We start from the raw sequence: 24,321 nt of genomic DNA, 5'->3' as shown, positions 1-24,321 counted from the left end.
GGGGGGAGAGAGAGGTTTTCTTACGAGGATGACTGACTGGTGACAAAGAAAACGGGGAGCCCCTCTGGCTTCAGTTGTCACCCGCTAGAACTTGCCGTTTTTTTAAGGGGGAGGGGGGGAGGGAGGGGGGCACCGGCTTGGTCTTTACTTGGACGGCCAGACATTTTTTTTATTTAGTTTTATCATCATCACTTTTGGAGGGGGAACCATGCCTGTCCGGAGGGGTCATGTTGCGCCACAAAACACATTTTTGGGAGTAATTATCCGGAAATTCGAAGGACAAAGTGAGTAGCTCGGTGTGTCTCCGGTGCCCGGTGCCCGGTACTGTGTGGTTGTGTTGGGCTGCCTGCCTTTTGTGTCTGTCATGCTGCGTGCTTTGAACAATCATGTTGGGTTGTGATGCAGATAGGCCACAATTATTGTTTTACTATATGTCAGATGCACATGAAAAGTTAATTACCCTAGTCTACCTTGTCTTGGGTTCATCTCCTGCTCAAGTGGCACTTGTTTCAAAAATGTGCATCTCAAAAACAAGGATAAAGGGGTTTAATAACTTTCTGATCATATCCCCAAAATACCTGCGTTGCCCTTATTAAATCCTCCCAATTATGTTTGAGTTTTCCTAAATGATTTGCTGTGCTGTGTGGCTGCACACCGTGCGAGGCCTGGAGACTAAGGAGTCATTTCTTGTGCTGTGGATCTGGTTTTACCGCTGAAAATGTGTGGCTGTAATTACATTCTTCTATTCTACACATAACTCAAATCATATATACTGCAATAATCAAGCTTTAATAATCTCAGAAACAAGAATCAAGCAATAGAGCCATGTTATGAAGTTTTTTTTATTCACTGAAGCAGCTGAGCACCATTAAGAAATAGAAAGGAGGATCAAATGTAAACAGATTACACCCACCTACCTGTATTTCCAGAAATATATTCATTTTTACATGCCATATTAATGTTATGTACTTATTGTTTTAAAGTATTCATTTATATACTTCCACATGAACCCTTCCAGTAAATTGGTCTTCAAATAACAATCGTCCTCTCTCAAACTCCCCTCTTCAGATAGGAAATTCATCATAGCCAATGCCCGGGTGCAGAACTGCGCTATCATCTACTGTAATGACGGCTTCTGTGAGATGACGGGCTTCTCTCGGCCGGACGTCATGCAGCGGCCGTGCACCTGCGACTTCCTGCACGGCCAGTCCACCACCCGGCACTCGGTGGCCCAAGTGGCCCAGGCTCTGCTGGGCTCAGAGGAGCGCAAGGTGGAGATCACCTACCACCGCAAGGACGGTGAGTTACTGTGAAAGATGTTCATTAGCCTGCGCTGGGAAGGATGTAGCTCACCTCCCCAGAGACAAATGTTGAGATAGCGAGGAGTGTGCTTTCTCTTCTCCTAAAACACACCATAGCTGCTGTACAGTTACTCTGCATCCATTCAGCTATCTTCTATAGCTTTCCCGTAGTTTACATAAGGGGATACTTATGAATACTGCATGCAGATCATGACTTGGCATGACAGCTGGTATTGTTTTGATGACGCCAGCTCCAGAGTGAAAGTTTAAACCAGTCGCATCAGCTGTGCTCGTTCAGGGAGCGTCCATGTGGTGACCTTAAACAATGACACAAGTATGGCGTATGTATTCAGATGATTGGGCCTCCTTGCATAATGCTAAAGGTGAAGTTTCTAATATGGCACCAATACGGATTAGTAGTTTTATAAGAGCTATGGGGAGATCATATGTGTCTGGTGTTATTGTTTATTGAATGTTGCCATGAGGCTTTATGGTGTTTTATCCTCAGTGATTGTTAATACTGCCGTGTGTGAGTTATTTTCAATCAAATAAAAATCAATCTACCCCACTTAGGTTGAGCCAATGATGTCGGGGCTCAACAATGAGGATTACGAGCCTGCGCTTAATTTACTTAAATAAAGATTAAACACAACAGCCAAACTTAGTCTTTGTTGTCATGTGACTAATATACGGGCAAGTATAAATTGACTTTATGCACGTAGATCCTGACCCACATTAACTTTGAACCCTGGGCTTACAGCATTTTTCATAACTGCAGACATCTTTTTATGAGGTTCATTGTATTTGATTATTGCTGCAGAGAGGTCTATAAATTAAGAAGCGTGTCCCACTGAGCATCCCAGAGTGAAGGAGCAATTTGGTGACGCAGGAGAAACATTAAGGTCCTGATCTTGAGAAAATGTATCTCTGCTTACGGCCTGATGTGCTCATGGATAATGAAACCAGGTGCTATCGGGGGGGATTTGTTTTGACATTTGATGTGAGATAGGAGCTTTGGATCAGGGAGTCAGTAAGAATCCAATAGCCTTGTTTTATTTTTTATTTTTTTCTGATGAATCAACAATCACCATAAGAAGCTCAGTCGGCATGATAAATACTATAATTTCCCTGCTGGAGATGAGATGCTGTGAGTTGCAGTCTTATTTTGTGTTTGCCACAGATTTCATCCACAGGGAAATTAACTAACATTTACTAAAGTGCCAAGTTCTATCTTGTGCAACTTTTATAGTTTCACACTCCACTACATTTTAGAGGTGTCTTGCCTTCAGCCCACTCCATTTATCTGACAGTTGCAGACATTTCCTGGCAGTGTTTTTCTGATGATGGAAGACAATTGTCACCTTCCTTTTGACATATGTAGAACTTTCTTTTGTGGTTCCTACAACGTTCTTGTCAACTTAGCAGACGATTGCATTAGGGGTATGACATGGTAAATGGACCTGTGCTTGTATAGCAACACTACATAACATCTTTCACCCATTTACACCCAGTGAGGTGGCTTCTCATTAGGAGTAACTAATATTCATAAAATATTCATACACCATAGGCACAGCTACAGGAGCAATTTGGGGTTAAGTGTCTTGCCCAAAGACGCATCCACATGGAATTAGTTAGACTGGAGAATATATCCAAGATTTAGCGGTATTGAAGAATACTTGAAACTAGAGATTGAGACCATAAACTCATGTTTACAATGTTTACTGAGGGAATAAATCAGGAGAGAAGTTTTGGTCATTTTTCTCATAGACTTCGATACAATCAGACTATATTGGTAACCAGAGGAGTCGCCCCCTGCTGATCAGTAGACAGAATGCCTTTTTTGCCTTTTCCATTTGGTAACTTCGTGGGCTCTGATTAATTTTGCATGCAGTTAACAGTTAATGTAGTTTTTAATAAAAACTCAACTCCTGACATTTGCTCAGTGGTCCCCACTGTTTCCAGGAAGATGCAGTTGCAGGAGTAACAGCTTTTGAAAGTGACACGTTTTCTTTTTCATAATTTGTTGCACAGCGGATCCAATTTACGCCGATGTGAAGGGGGGCTTATGTAGATTTGGAAAAGCAACTGATGACTATTTAAAGAAACTTTGGAGTGTTCAATTTGAAATGGTATTGTTCAGTAATTTGCTAAATAGTGTTGAAAACCAATATGAGAAAAAAATGGTGATGAGGTCATATCGCCAACTTAGTTACCAGCACCTTGAAGGAGCATTCTCGAGATGTTCTGAAATGAGTTGGCCGGAAGGAACCATTAGTGAGCACTCATTAGTGAACAGCATTGCACTACCACAAGACGACACTACGCAGAAGCCTTCTGGGAATATTTGTTGAACTAATTAACCAAGCTAAGATCTTTGAAGGTGTACGGACACCTTAACAAACAGCAGCCTTAAGGGAACCCGGCTTCAGGATGAGGGATGTTCTTTTACCGTCTTTTAGTTAACTTAAAAAGTTTTGAACCGAGACCACGATGGAGTATTATCATCCCGTGCTATTGGCGAGGTAAAGGATGGAAGTACTTCAAACAAGAGCATAACGGGTCTGATTTCTCTCTTGGGCCGCCGTGGTGTCAGCCATGCCAAGCTGGGGGTTCAATCTGCATTGATCCGCTGAGCCAACGCGACTAATGAGGACACGAATACCTTTTTATGTTTCATTGATCTTCAAAACCGGTGCATCGGAGAGAGGAAATCAATGAGGGCCCGACGGCCTTCCTCCACCAGCCGCCCCTCAGGGAACTTGGATATAAAGAGCTGGAGGACTTCTGACCCTCGGACCCTGTAGCGGGGGGGGAAAGCCCTCATTAGCATTCTGTGTGCTGTGCCTCTAATTACCTCAGTGTTTTCCTCTCACCTGACTTGGAGCTTCTCCCGGAAAGGTCATACACCCGTTTCCTGCTCCCATGCTCTCCTTTATATAATATGGCTGTGTAATGAATCCTGCAATAAGATTTTAAAAAAAAAATAATAATCCAGTGACAATGAATTGTTAGGTATTTTCAAAACTCTGGTATGGTATTGCATATCAATAATTAGGAGTGGAACATTTTTTATAATTTGATGTATCCCAATTCTCTCTTGAAAGATTATATATTGATGCATAAATGTAAAACTAAACTCTCAACGTTATGATCACGTCTAACAATTCTGTGGCCCCAGGCTGTGTAGAAGTAACATGGCGTGGACGTCCATCGACCCAGAATCATGTGTCGCTGCACTCTCTATGCATTGGTTTACCACATGTTCCAGAGGAAGTGTTTTTTTTTTTTGTATGAAAGCTGATAGCTAACGCTTATTGCTAATAACAGAAGTATTATTTTAACAACAAGGATCCTTCTACACAGACAATTCAATTTATTTTCTTGTTGATTCTCTTCAACAATGCCGGGGAATGTCACCCTGCAGTTTACATATTACAAATATGCAGTGTTTAAAATTAATTAAAAATGAATGCATCAAGATGAATCCATAATCAAACCGTAGCCCTCTGAATCGGAATCAAATTGAATATATATATATATATATATATATATATATATATATATACACACACACACACACACACACACACACACACACACAGCCCCTATGCCCATTCTCCGCTGTATTGGAACTCCAGGAGCTGATTGCTCTCCACGTGGCGGACCCCTGTGGGTTTCTGCAAGGCAATCTTCTTCTTTTTAATCCTGTGACCCGGGGTCTGCATAAATGCATCGCCCGCTGTCCTTTACAGCCTGTGAAGGAGATTCAGCTCGTCAGCACAATCTCCGGCACATTGTTAATGCTTTCTGATCTGTGCCTTCGCAGAACAACCTTTTTTCTCCTAGTGCTCATATCTGGACGACCTCTATAGGAGAAGTAGCTTATTCCAAAGCCCTGTGCTTGACATTTAGATGCTGAGCTGTTTGCTGCGCTTCAAACTCCAGCTATTGTCAAATCTGACTTTTTTTGTTAAGCTTGATGCTTTTTCTGAAAAGACTGGTCTCAACTCAGTCAGCACCTGGAAGGACAGCGAGTGATGCGCGAGTGCTTTTTCCTTTTAATCATCCCATACTTCATGTGTTTTTAGTTTTCCCATTCGTAATGTGACGACTGATACATTTCACACAATTGTAACCACATCAACAACAACAACAACAACAACAATGATGCCACTTGAACCTCGTTAATGAAAACTAAGCACAGAGTGCCTTGCTAACGTTGATGCATCTAAAACTGTCAATTTCACTCCAAGGAAAATAAAATAACAGCATCCTTTTTAAGTTGTTTTGGCTGTAAACCATTTCAAACTAGAAAGGTGAATTCAGTCAATGTTTCTCATTAATTACCAGAAACTACAAATGCATAACACATCTATTTGGGGCACAAAGAGCTGTTTCCATGCGCCTTCTCCAACTCAATTTAGAGAAGAGTTCAGAAGTTCCAACTTTAGCGTTGTGATAGTGTTATAAGTGCTCTGATTTAATAGGCCTATTTTTTTTTTTTAAATAGCTATATTTTTATTTCTCCAGTCACTGCAATGATTCAACTGTGAGACTCGCGGTCGAGTAAATGTTATTATATTATATATTATTATATTTCCTATATTTCCTATATTTCTTAGACGTAGTGGAGTGGAGGGACAAAGTCACATAAAGTAGTAGTAGCCTAAATGTACTTGGTTACATTCTACCATTGCTAGAAGACAGAATTGTTTACAAAAGCACAAAGTTCTTAATTTTGCCCTCAAAGTGCATGACGAATGAATGCATTTAACTTTAAAATGTACAAAAAAGCAGACGTCAACTGGCAGTATAAAAGGGGCAAAAAAAGGTGTGAGTCCCCGCTACCACAAAAGGTCCTTGGGCATGCAGCTGCCCACCCATTATAATATTAAATTGAGATTAGCCATGGACAGACAGAGGTACACCCACACACACACACACACACACACGCACACACACAAGCGATTACATGATTGTTCTGGCAGAGAAGATGATAACCTTCATAAAGCGCCCCACAGTGAGGAGAGTGCACCTCTTTATGATGTCCATCCAGGAAAAGAGCCAAACATTGCATTAAAATAAATCCCACGTTACAGAGGGGCCGTCAAGTCGAGAAATAATCGTGTTCTAAAACATAATCGTTTTCTATTCAATTAGCCCCTCCATTATGTGGCCTTACAGTAAATGCTGGAGTGTTGCCAAGATTTTGGATGAGAGTTTGTTTTCCTCTGGCAGGCTTCTTTAAAAGATAACCACATGTCCTATTTAAATGCTAATAGGGCACTAATTGGACTTGCAAAATGACAAGAACTCCTCATCTCAAACAAATGCTAATGATAACGCAGTAACAAAGCAACCATATTTTTAAAGACCAGGTCTCACTGAAGTTATTGCTTACAAGTATTTACTCTAAGGTGTCTTGCTTTCCCCACTCAACAGGCCACTCTCGGGGGCTTTTGGTGTAGCAAGAAGCTCAGTACACGGTCAAAGCTTTCACTGGCAAATAGTAAATGAGACTGAAAATGTCTCGCTATAAATAGGTTGAAGTTGTGCTTCAGCGATGCTCACTGAGATGAGTTCTTTTCCCTGCGCCTTTTTAAAATGTCTTGTATCCTTGCAGAAACTTCAGTCACTATCACTGTTATGAAAGAGGGACTGATGTTATTTTTCTCGAGAATTATATCTAATTATAAAAAATGTATGCCATAAGTTTCTGGATTTCTTGTTTTGTCCAAGTCGCAGTCCCACAAGGTCTTCAATTTACAATTATGAGGAACCTGCAAAGGTTTGGTGTTTTTTACTCAAATAGACTCGGTCTACAAAATAATAATATACTTGCCCATTTTTAAAGCTAAAATGTGCTAATGTTCAAACTGGTTTTGTTGAACTTTTACTTTGCATTTTTTGTATACCGGCTAATTTGAATAACGCTATAATCAACATTCCAGAGCATACAGTCCGACTTATGCCTCTCTGCTGCATAGACGGCCCAGTTTTTATGAAAAGGCCATCTTTCCAACAGTGAAATACTTCTTTAAGTTAATTAGGCTACCACAGTACTGCAACTGAAATGAAAACTAGCTGATACATCCCCGCCCTGAGAAACAAAGTTTAAAACATTACATTTGACCATTACACATGATGGTATTTAAGCTGCTCTCAGGTGTCTTTAGTATGAACATTTCATATTCTGGCAGTGTAGATGCTGCCGATGCAACTCAAGTTTTAAGTTGTGTGAATTGCTCTTAAGAATAACAAGTAACTAGTCCATGAATCTGGAGCCTCGGAGGAAGCCAGATGAGTGATGAGGAGAGGACCCGGGCAGTTCGATCCTGTGGCTGTTCTAAATGAAAGAAACCCAGTTCTAAACAGGATAGGCTCTCATTCTGTTTGGCCTGCAGCCTCTTCAACAATCTCAGGTTCAGCTGTGTTTGGGAGCGTACAGTGGGCAGCTTGGTTATCTAGCTCTCTAGTTCCCCCATGCTTTAATACTACACCAGCTACAGAAAGTAAGCTGTCAATTTTTGCCTCACTCACAAGGACAAGCTAACTAGCTAGCTGGCTAACTAGCAGGCAACTTGATTATCTAGCTCTCTAGTTCCCCCATGCATTAATACTACACCAGTTACAGAAAGTAAGCCGTCCCTTCGCCTCACTCACAAGGACAAGCTAACTAGCAGCTTGGTTATCTAGCTCTCTAGTTCCCCCATGCTTTAATACTACACGTTACAGAAAGTAAGCCACCCCTTCACCTCACTCACAAGGACAAGCTAACTAGCTAGCTGGCTAACTAGCCACCTGTCTCCCTGGAGCTGCGCTTCCTTCCCACCGAGTTACGACCCACAATTTAAGGCCCCACCGACGTGTGTTGTCCCCAAAACAACTAACAATCGCCATTTTCTTTTGTACTCGTTACATGACCACGGATAACAATTCAGTATCCATTCTGCTCTCGCTATTTCTATGGCCGTAGATTTGTAGTTACTCTGCTTGGTTGTTGCCATCACAAACACAAGTGCTTTAAAAACACTCAAAGTGTTGTGATGTGAAGTGGACACACGGCCCTGCTTTACTTTTCCGGTCACTCTTTAACATACTTCACTGTCACCACAAACACATATTTTGAACTATTCTGATGAATATCTTCCTGTGTGTCACACTTTCACTTTACCATCCCTATAACAAAAGTCTCCATGTGCTCTACAGCATACCGTTGTCCAGGCAACCATACATATGAAAAGTGGCCAGAGCCTAGTGTCAGCGTGAGCTTTCTGGTGTCACTATAGGGGCAGATTGGGAAATGGAGGTTGGATTTAGTGTGGATGGAACAGACCAAACATGGAGCTTTTTTGCTGAGTTTTGCAGCTGTTTGGTCACACAATATCCACCTGATGAGGGCTCTTAATGAAAAGGATCACCAAAGTCAGTAGGATTGAATAGTTGAGATTTCAGTGTGGACCAGTTTGTGCATTTTTCATGATATATATTTTATTTATTGGCATTCAATATATTGCTTCTTCCTTGTGGTAAATACACATCATCATCATCATTCCACATAAAATATGTCAACTCGAAGATGGTCATTCACAATTTAGACAACAACAAAAAATAAAACTTCAAATAAATAATGCATCAGGGTTGTTTAGAAAAGAGAAATGCGGCACATGATGTGGCCGTAAATATAAATTAGTAAGTATGTCCTCGGACAGATTGAGATTCATGAAGCCTTGCCTTTCTTTTTATAACAATGTCATTCGGATCAATAACCCATTCCTTCAGTGATCCTCCCCTTCCCATTGCTTTCCCATCCGGTCATTTGGGAAGATGTTTGTCTTTAGTTTAAAATTCAACACAAATCATATACATATATATAATATTTTCTCTGAGATGTAGTAAGTAAAGTCCACTCAGTTTGTGCCACGTTGCATCTCATTCTGATTTTGAGAACCAAAATCGGTCTGAAAAATCTGGCATTTTATGTTACTGTTTGTGTGGAGTAACTTTAATGGCCACAGATTAATTTCATATATGTATCGAAGCAGTCATATTTTCTACAGAATGAAATGCTTTCAGGCAGCCGTGTAACTCTGATAAACTGTGCTTTATGTTTGCCGATATCAACCACTCATACCAGTTGGACCTTGGCTTTTACTTCTGATTTATCTATTTAACAGCAAGGGTCAGCGTGCAAGGTGCCGATCAATAAATATAGGTCATGCTGATGTCGGATGAAGCCCGCACATGCTGCCAGTGTGTGATGGTATTACCATGAACACGCAGTAAGTAGCCCGACAGCCCCATCCATCCATCCATCCATTTTCAATACCGCTTATCCTCATTAGGGTCGCGGGGGCGCTGGAGCCTATCCCAGCTGACATAGGGCGAAGGCAGGGGACACCCTGGACAGGCCGCCAGTCCATCGAGGGCACATGTAGGGACATACAACCATTCACTCTCACATTCACACCTATGGGCAATTTAGAGATCAATTAACCTGCAGCATGTCTTTGGACTGTGGGAGGAAGCCGGAGAGCCCGGAGAGAACCCACGCTGCCACGGGGAGAACATGCAAACTCCACACAGAAGGACCGCTCCGATCGGGAATTGAACCCGCGGCCCTCTTGCTGTGAGGCGACAGTGCTAGCCACTACACCACCGTGTTGCCCCCCCGACAGCCCCCTCCCCCCCAAACACCTCGCTCTGCAGCTCCCCCTCGTCTCTCCCCTCACCCACCCTCCCACAGAGGTAGCATTCATCCAGCCAGTATCTTATAAATAATGAGCTGCATGAGAGCAAGGGAGTTTAAAAAAAAATAAAAATGTTGTGTCTCACAGTGCAGTTAAAAGGTTTAACAGTAACACATTCAATGCATATGACAGACGTTATTCATATAATGAGTTGTAGGCATGATGAAAAGGTTATGACTACCAATAATAATAGCAGTAGTGGATGTAGTAGAATAATAATGATAATAAAAGCAGTAATGGTATTGGCAATACTAATAGCACTGCAACTAATAATAATAATAATAATAATAATGATAATAGCAGAAGGTATCGGGCAGGACCAGGGTCCAGATATGACCACGATCCATGTGAGGCGAGAAAGCCGGACTCCGGAGAAGGAGCAAAGCATAAATTCTGTAAAAATTAGTATTGGACGAAGGTATAACGTTATCATGATGTAATCTTGATAATCATGATGGAATCTTGACTAAAAATTTAGTTTTGGTGATAAACTAAAGGGAATATGTAACACTAAACGGCTCATAAGTTTACCCAGCAAACATCTCAACCATCTGAAGCTCCTGTACTAAGCAGCTTATTACACATCAATAAAACTACTAAAGCCAAGAGTAATTGTTTTTATTTCCTAATCATATGAATCGTGTGTTTTTATGCAAATAACCACTATAGATGACGTGAATATTCTTGCTCTGCGGCTCACGTTCAATGTTTTGGCTAACCGCTATCAGCTAACTACCAGGGTTTCTGTCAATCTGATAAAAGTTTAGCTTATGAAAAGGAACAAGTAAATATTTGTTTTCAGTCCAGAGTCTGGGACTTTTATTGTCCAACACGTCCCATCAAGTCACTTTGCATCGCTGTATCTTGCACCGTCTGTCGAGTCAGATTATTTTCCACATTCATAATGATACACAGTGTATTCATGGCTCCTTTCACAGCTTGGTGTTTGACGGAGTCCGCAGAGCCTTCCATCACCCAGATGACCTTTTGGAGTGACACCGCATGGTGCCCAGAGCTCCAAGAGAGATTATTCTTGTTAATGCTGCTATGCGAGGCTTTGTTGTATTCCATGAATTTCACCTTTTTCAGATTATCTCACCACTCACTGTCACAAAGAGTGAGTGACGCATGAATGAAGATGTCCATAATCCATAACATTTAGGATGAACTCTTTGTATTGTGCTCTCCATCGTGTGTCATCCTCTGTTTCTGGAGCATACACAAAGCTTTAGTTTGCATTTATTTGTCAGTGTATGCGATCTCAACCTTGTTCCAAAATCAATTTGTATTTGGATATAATAAACATAAAACAGCACCAGTTCATATTTTCTTTCAAAACTAAACTAAACTCATTTCAGATGAATGAATCATCTCCGAGTGAAATCAAAGCCCCACAGAAGAGATTAAATCCTTGCCTGACGTGCACTTGAATATCTTGTCATCTGATTGTTTAGCTTTACCTTCTGCGGCTTGCAGGTCGCACTCCTAAGTTTCGAACATGTGGACCTCTACAGAACACGGTGACCTTGAGGTTTTCTTTTAAAAGTACTGATAGACCAAAGGAACAAGTCCTGTTTAAATTCATTATGCACTGACAACATCCTTAATGCCTTGGTCTTTCTCAGCATGTCCACTCCACATTGATTTTGTCTGGTTTTCTAGTGCAGGCGATATTGGCTGCCTCCACATCCTTGTAATGCTGCAGTGTATCGCACCCACAGGTCCCATCAGTTAGTCAAGGCACAATAGGACATGGGAGGAGATGGGGGTTTTGGCCAATAACTGATTTTCAGTATGTCATTAGAACATATACAAATGCTACAGCCATGAAATGACATTTAATGACGTTTTTAGGGTTTGCTTCGCCCCCACGAGGGTTGCTTGTTGCGTCTGACTACATACATGTTTCCCACACAGACTTCACTCCTCCAGATATATTAAAAGTAAATTTGGCTTCCACATTTTTATAATTTCTATTTTTGATTCTGTCTGAGAGAACAGTGCCATCGATGAAGATAAAGAAGAGGACAGAGAGGGAGTTCTCTGGCTTAGCCGTCATGGCTGGATCAATGGCGGGAATACAACCCTATTTCCTTTATGGTTAGATGACGCTTCCACAGCGCCACCTGTTGGCCAAATGGCACTACGTTTGTCATGGTCACTAAGACATCTACAAATTTGTTCCGGAGATGTTCTGTAACAGACCTGGTGACTATTTGTCGGAAGGAGTGAAAAATGAATCTTGACACAAATGGTCGAGGCTTACATGGATCAATGTGTCTGGACCCCCAAAATCCCCAAAACACTTTTTGTTTCTGAGATTTAGGGTTCAAAGCTAGTGACCAAAACTTAAAGTTGATTTTTATAGCGCCACCATCTGGTCCAAACTGGGTCGGATGAAAGTTATTGAGGCTCTGCAAAGGACAGACGGACAGTGAATCCTTTTCTTTATCGTCAGATGTTTGCGTGAGGTCTACATTGAAGAGAGAGTGTTATCTATTGTTTGTGTCTGGCTTTGTTTTCTAGAGAATTGTCTTGTAATTGACAGGCAGTGAATATGTATTGAGTAGAGGTGACATATTGAGCACTGAAGTTACAAATACCTTTTGAGCTTGAGAATTGCCATGCCCAGTGATGAACAAACATCTGTGTTTCAGTGATCTTACAGTCCTTGGGTTCTAGGACTGTTTCTAGGACTGTCTCCCCAACCATCAGGCCACCGTGCCGCCACTGATGATGTTGTAACGCCGGGGATAAGGTAGCCATCTTGGATTAGAGAATTAAACAGCTGATGACCCGGGGGGTAAGGGGAAGGGATCACATTTCCCTAGAATGGAAAGCAAAATATAAATAAGCCTTCCTCTGTCTGGTGCGAGGTCAATTCTTGTATTTAACTTTCTTTTTTTCCCCCCCACCTAAATAACTTTGGCCCAGCAGTGTCAAGTTCAGGGAACTAGTGTATGTGCCGCGGTGCCACACATTGGGGTAGGGTGATATAGAAATTATTTTGCTGATGATAAAAAAAAAAAAAAACATTATTAGTGAGACTTTTGCGATACCCATAAGGTGGCCACACAAGTCAAAATAACAAAAATTTCTCACAAAAATAGTTGTTGTTTAAAAGCCTTCCAAAATAAAGAAATTGCCCCGCGGTCCAAAACGTTTTTGAAGTAACTGGGTGCTCGAGCAATAATCTAACACCACCATAAACAACATTAATACAACCACAAGGACTTATGCGACAACAATGCATGAAGTGATGAGAAAGCAAGAGAGCAAGAGACCGAATATAGCGACAGATTCCTACCGAGCATTTTGGGCTGTCCTGTCTCCTGGGCTCCTCTCCTCAAGTGTGAGAGTCCTTCTCTCTCCCCCTAAATGATTAGTCCTCCACCTTGTTCTACAGAATTGTTTGTGTTTTTATTTGTTATTGAAACAATCCTGAGACGTGAAAAATGGAATACCCAAAGAACGAATCAGCGAATAGTCACATATTCCGGTCACGCCCTTGTGTAGTTTGTTGTTGTTGTTGTTGTTGTTGTGTCGGTGGACACGTGAGGACCACCATCGCCAATCTACATGGTGTTGAGCCATTCACGATGCCACTACGGTTTGTGGTGTAACTGTCAATCCGTACTTAATCAATACAAATACAATCTTTTATTTCCTTATTTGAATTGTGTGTTTAATGATTAAACAAACACAATAAATGACTTACAAAGTAAAAGTTTAGAATGTTTAATGGTTCACTAACTTCAGAGCGATTGAAATTATTAACGGTGGCAAGAAATAAATAATCTGGAGTTTTGTAGACCAGCTGCTATAATCAAATAACAATAGGATCGGTATACCGCCAATAGGGATCATTAATTATCATCAATTAGTATCGGTGGCAACAAAACACGATTAGGGATGTTCTTTGGTTCCGATCCGTGAGTTTTATCATCTGCTGCACCATCTACCACGCGTCCTCGTCCAAAAAAAGTCAGAGGGGGCAAAGATGGCGGAGCAGGGATTGATTCAGACGCACTGTAATGCGCACCCAGGGTCAGAGAGGCGACCCGGATAGCTGTGAAGATGCCCCCCCCGTGTGTGTGTGTGTGTGTGTGTGTGTGTGTGTGTGTGTGTGTGTGTGTGTGTGTGTGTGTGTGTGTGTGTGTGTGTGTGTGTGTGTGTGTGTGTGTGTGTGTGTGTGTGTGTGTGTGTGTGTGTGTGTGTGTGTGTGTGTGTGTGTGTGTGTGTGTGTGTGTGTGTGTGTGTGTGTGTGTGTGTGTGTGTGTGTGTGTGTGTGTGTGTGTCGAGCAGTGCAGCACCAGCCAACAGATCCCTGCTGCTGGAGGCTAGGCTTGCATCATTGTCACTCACTCAAACACACACACCTGTGTGTGTACACACATACACTCACCATGCCTATTAGGCCAGGGCAAAAAGCACAAGCTGCAATTTAGAATGATTTTGACGGTGATGCTCTTGGCAGCGGTTTCCCCAAATGAGGGCGATCAAGATTCCCATATGCAACAATCACTGTCAGACACAAGCAGGCAGCAGATGTCCCGTGTGTGTGAGAGAGAGACCTGATGTAATGCATTTTAACCACCCCAACTGATCAATGTGTGTGTGCTACGTTACCCCACCGTGAGAGCGGATTGAGCTGCATTGTCTTAATTATTGATGGTGGAAATAGAACTCTTTTCTCTCTGCATCGCCTCTGAACACACACGCACACTCTCTCACTCAACAATTCCTCGCTCTTCGTTCATTTCAGTTTTCTCAGTGTGCAAAACTGTTGATGTGTTCAGAGAAATATTGCTTTGCTTTTGAATAATGGAGCTGAAATGTATTGGTTCAAATGCTGTTGGTCCTCCCCCCTCCATCCATGACCGTAGGTTGCACTGGATTTATTAGATATTAGTTTACGTGAGGTCACCATGCACTGATGGTAAAGTTGTGACTTGTCCTGCAACAAAATAGCATACCATAAAATACTTTCAGGACCTTTCATATAATACTCTGAAAGGATCCATTGCTGATTCACTATACATTGCAACTACATTTTGCTCGTAATAATGTATACCTTGACTTCCATCCACCGGTTTTCATGCACATTTTAGATGGATACCCAGAACATAAAAAAAAAAAAAATGAAATATCACAAATCATTTATAGGCTTGTCTGTGGTGGAATAGTTGGCTTATCAATAACAATCCAATCTCTTCCTCTGCAATGGTGGAACCACCTGCTGCTTATCTCAATGAAGCAGCTCCTAATGGTCACATAAAGGTGGTGGATGGATGCATCCGCTTTTCATTATTCTCAAAATGCGGTTTCAAATTTGAGACGCGTCGGCCTGTGAAGTTTGATCAGTTTGACACCAGACGGCTTTTTATTTTATGTTTCTGTGCTCACCTTGAATCAGATTTTTTTTTTTTAAATACACCAAAATAAAACTAAATGTGTATGTGTGTGCATATTGAAGTGTGGAACAGTTGGTCAGTAGTGTATTGGTGTCTTCATGTGACCTCTCAGTCCAAACCTCAAGGTCAAATGAGCCCCGAATACATCTCTGGTGTAAAGAGTGCTCTCCGTTGTGATTGTCTCCAGCATATTTATGGTTTATGGCGTGAATGTGTCATTCAAGTAGTTTTGGCTTCTTCTGGTGAAACCGTGGCACGGCTCTGCTCTGAAAACCTTTTTTTTTAAAGAGCCCCTCGGCGTGTGTGTGCTCAATGCCACCCTGTGCCGTCATCCTGCCGTGCCATCTGTGTGGCAACAGATTACCAGGTAGCCCTATTAATCCAGGTGGCGCCGCGCCGCGTCAGGGAGGAAATGAAGTCGAGTGGAAAATGTTCAAATCAATAAGACCCACATTTCCTCTCGGGCTTAAGGCGGCGGGCCGGTTCCATCAGGCCGCTGCTGACGCTACATCTTTTTTGATGTTTCCCTGGATGATTGGCAGCTCCATGTTTATCAGCTCACTTTCACCTTGCCAAAAGATTATTGGCCTATCTCGCAAACCGCAAGTCAGCGCATCCCCCCTCCTCAGAAGATTAGAACCGGGAAAAGAACAGATTCGGTTTTTAGTCCGCGACTGCAAATTTGAGTTTATTTGAGTCACGCTGTGTTTAAAACAAAACAAAAAGGTTGTCATCTTTCCTCTTTTTATTTTCTGAAAAACATTTCTTAAGAAGATACTATCCTGATGTTTCACAAATATTCAGGTCAAAGACTAAATACGTTTTAGTTCCTCTCATAGGGTGTGTGTGTGTGTGTGTGTGTGTGTGTGTGTGTGTGTGTGTGTGTGTGTGTGTGTGTGTCCACTGAGGCAGGACAAGCAGGAATTTGCATCTGATCTGTTTGATCTATCCACTTAAAACACATCAGGCCGCCTTCCTGCAGAGAAGCTGGGCAGCGTTCTCATTTCTCAGGGAGGTGACATGCACAGACAGAGCAGGACCACTGAGGGAGAAGCTTGTCATCATGATTTCAAACCCACATGCAGTACTGTGCTGCATGTAGGCTTCACAAAGCAATCAAAGCACTGAAACATTGAACCGTTATTATTTTCTCTTTTATGGGCCTCTGCAGGCCTGTTTATGGTCCAACACCCACGATTCAGACTTGCTCCGAACACAACTCGGAAATAACACAAAGATAAAAATACACCCACGTCAGCTGAAGCAAGACTCAGCTGTACACACGCACACCTGCATGGTTGAGACGTAACATGTCTCAGGTTATTACTATGAACTAATATGTCACATGGAAAATATAATGAATGTATCCACCACTTGCTCTTAACAAGCGAATCAGTGGAATTTTCATTTCATCCAATTTTGGGAACCCATTTTCTGTGTGTGTGTGTGTGTGTGTGTGTGTGTGTGTGTGTGTGTGTGTGTGTGTGTGTGTGTGTGTGTGTGTGTGTGTGTGTGTGTGTGTGTGTGTGTGTGTGTGTGTGTGTGTGTGTGTGTGTGTGTGTGTGTGTGTGTGTGTGTGTGTGTGTGTGTGTGTGTGTGTGTGTGTGTGTGTGTGTGTGTACACTACACACACATGCTGCCTCCTCTCATTCTTATATTCCCTAAACAGGTCCAACCATTATGCTTTCTAGAACATAATACTTAGCGCCTATGAATTATAAATGCCTGTGGTTTCCACGGCTTATTTTACCTCACCGACCGCTCTTACCGGGTAACCTGGAGAGGGTCTGTGTCTGAGCCTTGTCCTCTGACTACTGGGGTCCCTCAGGGTTCAGTCCTTGGTCCTCTTCTCTTCTCTCTGTACACCAACTCTCTTGGCTCTGTCATTCGCTCGCATGGCTTCACCTACCACAGCTATGCTGATGACACCCAACTGATCCTCTCGTTTCCCCAATCCGAAACACGGGTAGCAGCACGAATCTCTGCCTGTCTGACCGGCATCTCTCAGTGGATGTCCACTCACCACCTGAAAATTAACCCGGACAAGACTGAACTTCTCCTCCTTCCAGGAAAAGGCTCTCCCACCCACGACCTAACTATTAACTTCAACAACTCAGTGCTGGTTCCGACTCCGACTGGCAGGAACCTCGGTGTGACACTCGACAGTCAACTCTCCCTGACTGCCAACATTACCGCAATAACACGCTCCTGTAGGTACATGCTGTACAACATCAGGAGAATACGACCTCTTCTCACTCAGAAGGCGGCACAGGTCCTGGTCCAGGCTCTGGTCATCTCACGGCTAGACTATTGCAACTCCCTCCTAGCAGGTCTACCTGCTAATGCCATTCGACCTCTACAGCTCATCCAGAATGCAGCTGCTCGACTGGTCTTCAACCTACCGAAATTTACCCACACTACTCCGCAACCTTCACTGGTTACCGGTAGCCGCCCGCATCCGCTTCAATGTCCATTGACATCAGGACAGCAGAAAGTCTCTACATCTTCCGTCGCAAACTAAAAACACATCTTTTTCGACTATACCTTGAATAGGGAAGGTAGAGCCGTAGTAGCACTTAAATGTCCCTTACCGATAGCACTTTGTTGTTTAGCACTTTAGTAGCACTTAAATGGCACGTGCGGATAGTACTCTGTAGTTTAACGTTATTGTACTTGCTTGATTCTTGTTGTTCTGAGTTTGGACTCATGGTTTAATGCACTTATTGTAAGTCGCTTTGGATAAAAGCGTCTGCTAAATGACATGTAATGTAATGTAATGTAGAGCGTACCCCCCGTGCACACAAACACAGATTGCTTTACAAAACCGAGGTTAGGTCCCGTCCCGAGGCACGCCGAACATCCAACGGGCCCTCTCTCTGTTACCTGTCGTAAAGGAGTCAAGAACGAGAAAATATTCCCGTTTAAGAAGCTGGAATCAAAGAATTTTGATTTCATTTAGGAGTAAAGTCACTGTTGTCAGAGTGCTCCGCTAACCGACGCAGATCAAAGCTCCCACTTCACTTGAGAAGCATCTCGATGTCGCTCGGTGCCGGTGACCAATGCAACTTGGCACAGGGAGTTTGCTTTTTCTCTGGAGCGCTCTGTTGTTTCCATGGAAACGCACTCCATCGTTTTTATAATTTTCATTTGCAAACAAGCGGGGCAACTAACGGGCCACTCGTCGGTGCCATTGCTGCTCGTTATGGAGATGAAAACAGACGACGGACTGACATGCAAGTTCTGAACTGCTTCATACTGCTGACGAGGTTTGTTGTGGTGAAATACAAGAACTCAAATCGGTAGTTGGTATGTCTCCTCTTCATAATAAAACGAGATGAATCTTCTTCCCAGAACTTATTTCTACGGCTCAAGGCCCCTGAGTGAAGCAGTTGGTTTATAAACGTGCTGCACAATAGGATTTAAGGTAACTCTGTAATGCACAATATTGTACTTTTGAATTGGGGATGCTGCGATACGACTTTTTCGGTCCCGATTTCAATACCTCGGCTTTTGACAGAGAGTGGATCCACCTTCGTTTGCTTCAATGTTTGGAGACTGGGATCAGTCTTATATATGTAAGAAAACATTAGGCCTGACTTAAATATCGCTTCACCTAACTAACTTAAAACATAATGTAATAAATACATACATAGATATACATTTACTGAATTGTTATTAAGATAATAAATTGTACACTTGCCACTTGGTAAAAAATCTTCAAAATTAACTGGAATTATAATTCAAGTAAAAATACGAGTCAAAACTTAATCAGGAGTTAAAGTTGCAGTGTATATTTTGTATATAGTATATCTATGGAGAATTGAATATATCGGCTACATTGTCACTGATACCTGATCCAGCTATTTGAGTCAGTATCGGCCCGATAGCAGGTATCGATGCATCTACACTTATAATGCGTTGTATAGCTATAATTACAGGCACTCGTATAATATAATATCATATAATTATGACAATAACCCACTCATTCTAAAGCTTTTTACAAAGCCTCATAAGGAAGTATCACAATACTTCCTTATTGCTGATCACTCTCTGACATTTTCTTTCAAGGATCATAGTGTTTTATAGCTATAACTTTATTTATTAAAGCAAACAATGAGTGGAGAACAGTAACTTATAAACATTAAATAAAAGTGATTAGAATGTGTTATAAAACATTGCAATTGGAATTATTATGGTCCTTTTTTTTTTTTAAACGGTGAGTGACCAGCAATTATGAAATATTATGATACTTCATAATAAGATGCTTTATAATGTATGATGATTATTCCTATAAAGCATCAACGCATATGAGTATAATTATACAGTGCTTCCAGCTGTATATAATGCATTGTAATTCATGGGTGCCAGATTTTAGAGCGTGACAAAACAATAAGAGAAAATGGCCGAAGACTGAAATCCTGCAATTATTTTCATCCGTGTGGCAAAGGCATCCTCATTTGCAAGTGCACACCCATTTGTGAGAACGGCAGTGTGTCCGCATCTCCGTGTTCCCCCAGAAAAGAAATGCTGGAGGCCAGGTGCCTGCTGGGCGAGCTATTAATAGCCTCCTGGTGACAGCAGGACTAAGAGCCTCATGTGAGGGAGAGCGTCTTCCAGAGATGTCCATGTTCATTATTTAGAACTTAATATGCATTTAATTGTCTACACCAGTAATCCTGCTCACAGCTTCTGTACATCCATCTAGAGAAACCGCTGTTGAAACGTATTATTAATGTCAGGCGAATCTGAAATATCTCCACAACAATCTTTTTTTTTCTTATTTTTTTTTTCTGAAAGATCGTACTTAATATGAAGCTGAGAAAAGACAGCCGGTGTAAAGAGTGCACCGTCTCCATTTCATCTCTGTCTGCTGTTTTGATGAACTGGGAACATTTAGATATGAGGCATTAACAGATTTACCTCCCATTGAGAAGCCTTCGGCTTCTGTATTAATTAGGGTTTAAGAACTGAGAGCAATTCATTTTCTTTCCCTTCAGATTGAGAACATGTCTACCGTTTGTCCACCTGCGACTCCTTTCCCATTGCCAGTATGGGTATAGTTTACGTATACTATGTCCAGTATCTGTGATATTACATATTTTTCTGTCAGGTTCAACGTCACAAAGGTACGTCTGTTACTTATTCAGTCTTTTTCAAACCCTCAAACCTTAGCTGGTGATGGTTGGAACAGTGGGAACGGACTAACGGTTTTGATGAACTTCATTCTGTTTCTGTGGAGAATGAAGTGTGTTTTTATAGTGATCAGAAAGGCCAAATAACTATATTTTTTAGCTTTGAGGAGAGCATATACAGTATATGGGCTGTTTCTGTTCACATCTAACTTGGCCAAATCAGAGTTGAGGGGAGGGATTGTTGGAACAGTAGAAAGACTTTCATTTAGTTTACGTGTGTTTTCAATGATCAGCCAGGTAAAATGACTGTTTAACAGGAGTCTGGTGGCTTTGAGGAGAGCATATTAACTGTATGTTTTGTACTTAATACATTATAGTAGTTGTCCAGATCCTCGTTGGTTGTATTCGTTATAATCACGTATAGCATTCTGCAGGAAAAGAGGTGGAAATGATTGGAACTAGAGACGATAAATACTTGTGACCACTGAGTCATTTGTCCCGCGAAGGAATGGTCTTAGTGGGTGTTGGAGGGCTTTTTGTCCAGTGGGACAAAGCGTCAGAGGGGGAGAGACATTCCTGGTTGCTATATTTTGGTAAATACATGCCGAGCATACATTTCATGTGCAAGTTTCTATTTGTGCGATGACATTGGATGTCGTCCGGGGGTTATACGGTATGGAAATAACTGGATAAGTCATGAATGTGAACTGGATGGTTTTCCCCTGTACCTGACGGTACTGAATCGTGCAGTACCTGACGGTACTGAATCGTGCAGTACCCGGCAGCAGGACATGTCTAGATGTATGAAATCATTCAGCTCCATCCTCTCAGTGGACCTCTTGACCTTTTCCCCCTCATTCCGCCGCCTTTTCGCGCACACACAGCTTTATCTTGAATTAGATGTTTGAATGTCAGAGTGTTTGGGTCAAACTGCACTGTATCTGAGTCTTTTGATCAGGTTTTACCATTTTGTTTTGCACACATTTGAATTATCCCTTTTTTAGAAGTCTATCAAACACAAACCATAATATGTTATTAGCCATGTCTAACTTTCATTTCCTGTTTAAAGGTTCAAACTTCCTCTGCGTCACCCATATCATCCCCGTGAAGAATGAAGAGGGCTTGGTCATGATGTTCATCCTCAACTTCGACTACGTCCTGGACGAAGGCAGCAGCGACTCGCTGGAGAGACTAAACCACACATCGCCGGCCAAAGCTGACCAACGTGAGTAGAGACGAGAAAGAGCTGGAGTGGTAGCTTAATATACGGCATTTCACAATTGGTTATTATAACAGATGATGAGATAATAGAGTTTGACAGAAAGTCTATTTGGGGAGATATGTAATTGATAGGCAGCTAGATAAGTCTCCCAGTGGAGTCCAGGCACTTGTGGTGGTTATGGCTGATGATTCTGAGACCGGTCGGCTGATGAAATGATGAAGCTGTGAAGACTGGGCGGGGATCAGGAGGTGGACGGGACATCATGTTTATAAAGAGACAGCATCAAGATGACGGAAGTCTAACAATGTAGGTGTGTTGCTGGGCTCTTGGATAAAAGATACGGGAAGATAACAAGATTGACGGCCCTAAACAATTACAGGAAATACGAAAAATAACTCTAGGCCTAATACATTTTGAGAGGGTTCTACCTTTAACCCAACATAAAGGGTTACACCTAGAACCATCTGTCAAAGGTTCTACCCAGAACCCCCTATGAGAGGTTGTATTGAGAACTCCTCTCTGGTGCAATGGTTCCACCCAGAACCCTCTCTATCCAGAACCCTTCTGACCTCTAAGGGTGTTAACAAGAACCCAACTGGGGTTTTGACTGAGAACCCTTGTATATTCCAAGGGTTTCATCTATAACCCTGTGAGGCTCTTAAAGAGCTGCGTGGGACTGATGTGGTTCAGCAAAACCCCCAACAATCCTGGTTCTCAATTACAGTTTCCTGGGTGGGGGGTGGGGTTGTAAGCGTTCACCCCTGCGTTAAAACCCCTGCTTTTAACAATATTTGAAGAACTCTTTCATCCAGAAAAAAACCTTTCAGAATCAAATGGTTGAAGGAAGAAGCTCTTTCGACTAAATTTACGCTAGAGCTTTATTTGGTAGAAGCTTTTATTTCCTACTACATATTTATATATATAACTACAAAGTGGAACACTTCTGCTCTCATGTACTGAGAAAGAAAGAAGCATAAGACCTTAAAGAGCTCGGGGGGGGACAGCCACGTGTGACCTTTTACTTGTAACCTTTTCCCACATCCACATCAATTTGTGCTTTTTTTTACACGACTCAAATGTTAATGTTATACACCCTGCAAGATGCTACATAGATACATTTGTTTACCTTGCCGCTTTAGCATAATGCCTAAACCTGACCGCTCTTTGGCATGTTGACACCGACGTTTAGCAGACAATGATGTGTTAGTCTGCCATCGTCTCAAAGGTCTGGCTCAATTATAGCTCTTAACCTGCCAGCATCGCCCGCTGAACCTCTGGAGCGGCGCCGGAGAGCGCTCCTCCCAGAGCTGTCGGGGTAATGGCGTAGAATGCCCCTCCCCCTGCAGCACTCCTCAACATGTTCTTGATGCCTGCCTCTTTCTCAGCAGCAGCATGGAGGACCAGAGGTCACCTCTAGATGACTGTAATTGGATGCGTTGCCTCATGGGGGTATATAAGCAACGCAGCCTCGTGTGCACACTCACGAAACCATGCGTGAACGTGTAAGCTTTTCTTTGTGAGCGTGTGTGTGTGTGCATAAGTGTCACTGATAAGGCCTTCCCCTCTCACTCTTCGGGAGCTAATTGCTCAGCCTGTGCATAAGTGCTATCCCTGCTGGGAACAGGCCTCTATGAATTAAAGTCTGTTTGTGAAAATCTGAGGTCTAGAAAATCTGAGGTCTAGATGTTTTTACAAGGTTGAGCGTCGCGCAGGACAGTGTCTCTCTATGCCTACACACAACCTCTGCCGTGGCATGCTTTACCGGAGAGGGTTGGTATTTCTCAGCCTCAGCCCTCCCGCCGGTAACTCCAGGGACCTAGTGTTGCACTAGCAGATGGACCGTGATCACAGACCATGAACACCTGCATAATCGAAGAGAACATTGCAGATGGACAAACATCTACAGATGCAAATTGAACCGAATGGAAGCCGGGTGTTACTATTCCAGGGCTCCGCAGTATGCGCTGGAGCAGCTGCCTGTAGGTGGTGTGAGGAGGTGATGATCCATGTGTTGCATTATCTAGACGCCCTCCGGGGAGTGAGCAGCCGCGCATTCAGCGCTGCTTATAGATTGCCTTCGCCGCTCGGCAACGCTTTAACAGATCCCTCGTTCCTCACACAAGACAAGTGTCATTTAGCTAACTGTTCTACAGGGGAAAGCGGTGCGAAAATGTTTGACGTGTACGAGGCTGTGCATTGTTCACTAACTTAAATGAATGACACTTTGAAGACCATCAGTAGGAAAATAAGGACCACAATATATAGAATAGAAGCCACCTCATGTTGGAAAAACAAGTCATTGAAATCAAAATGTCTAATGTTTCTAGCTAAACGATGATCCTCGTTCACACCTAACCAGATGGTATCAATGTGAATCCAAAAGCTTAACAAATCAAGAGACACCAGACAGACAGACACCTTGGAAAGTACTTAAAACCTCCTCTGCACTTGTTCCTGCTACAGTAGGTGTACAGGACCACATTTTGCCATGATGTCTCACAC

General features: G+C 42.4%; 1 protein-coding gene across 1 annotated transcript in view; it reads left to right on the top strand.

The window, feature by feature from the left end:
- Positions 1-208: 208 nt before the first annotated feature.
- The window catches only part of kcnh7 (potassium channel, voltage gated eag related subfamily H, member 7), a 57,042-nt gene continuing 32,929 nt past the window's right edge, over positions 209-24,321 (top strand). Inside the window, exons 1-3 of the mRNA XM_034552297.1 lie at positions 209-284; positions 1,069-1,299; positions 21,667-21,822. Coding sequence (XP_034408188.1) covers positions 209-284; positions 1,069-1,299; positions 21,667-21,822 — 463 coding nt within the window. The remainder of the gene's footprint in view (positions 285-1,068; positions 1,300-21,666; positions 21,823-24,321) is intronic.

The sequence above is a fragment of the Cyclopterus lumpus genome, chromosome 2, assembly GCF_009769545.1.
Source record: "Cyclopterus lumpus isolate fCycLum1 chromosome 2, fCycLum1.pri, whole genome shotgun sequence".
In the NCBI taxonomy this organism is placed as follows: Eukaryota; Metazoa; Chordata; class Actinopteri; order Perciformes; family Cyclopteridae; genus Cyclopterus; species Cyclopterus lumpus.
Note: the sequence above shows the minus strand (reverse complement) of the source record. Positions and strands in the feature narration are given on the sequence as shown.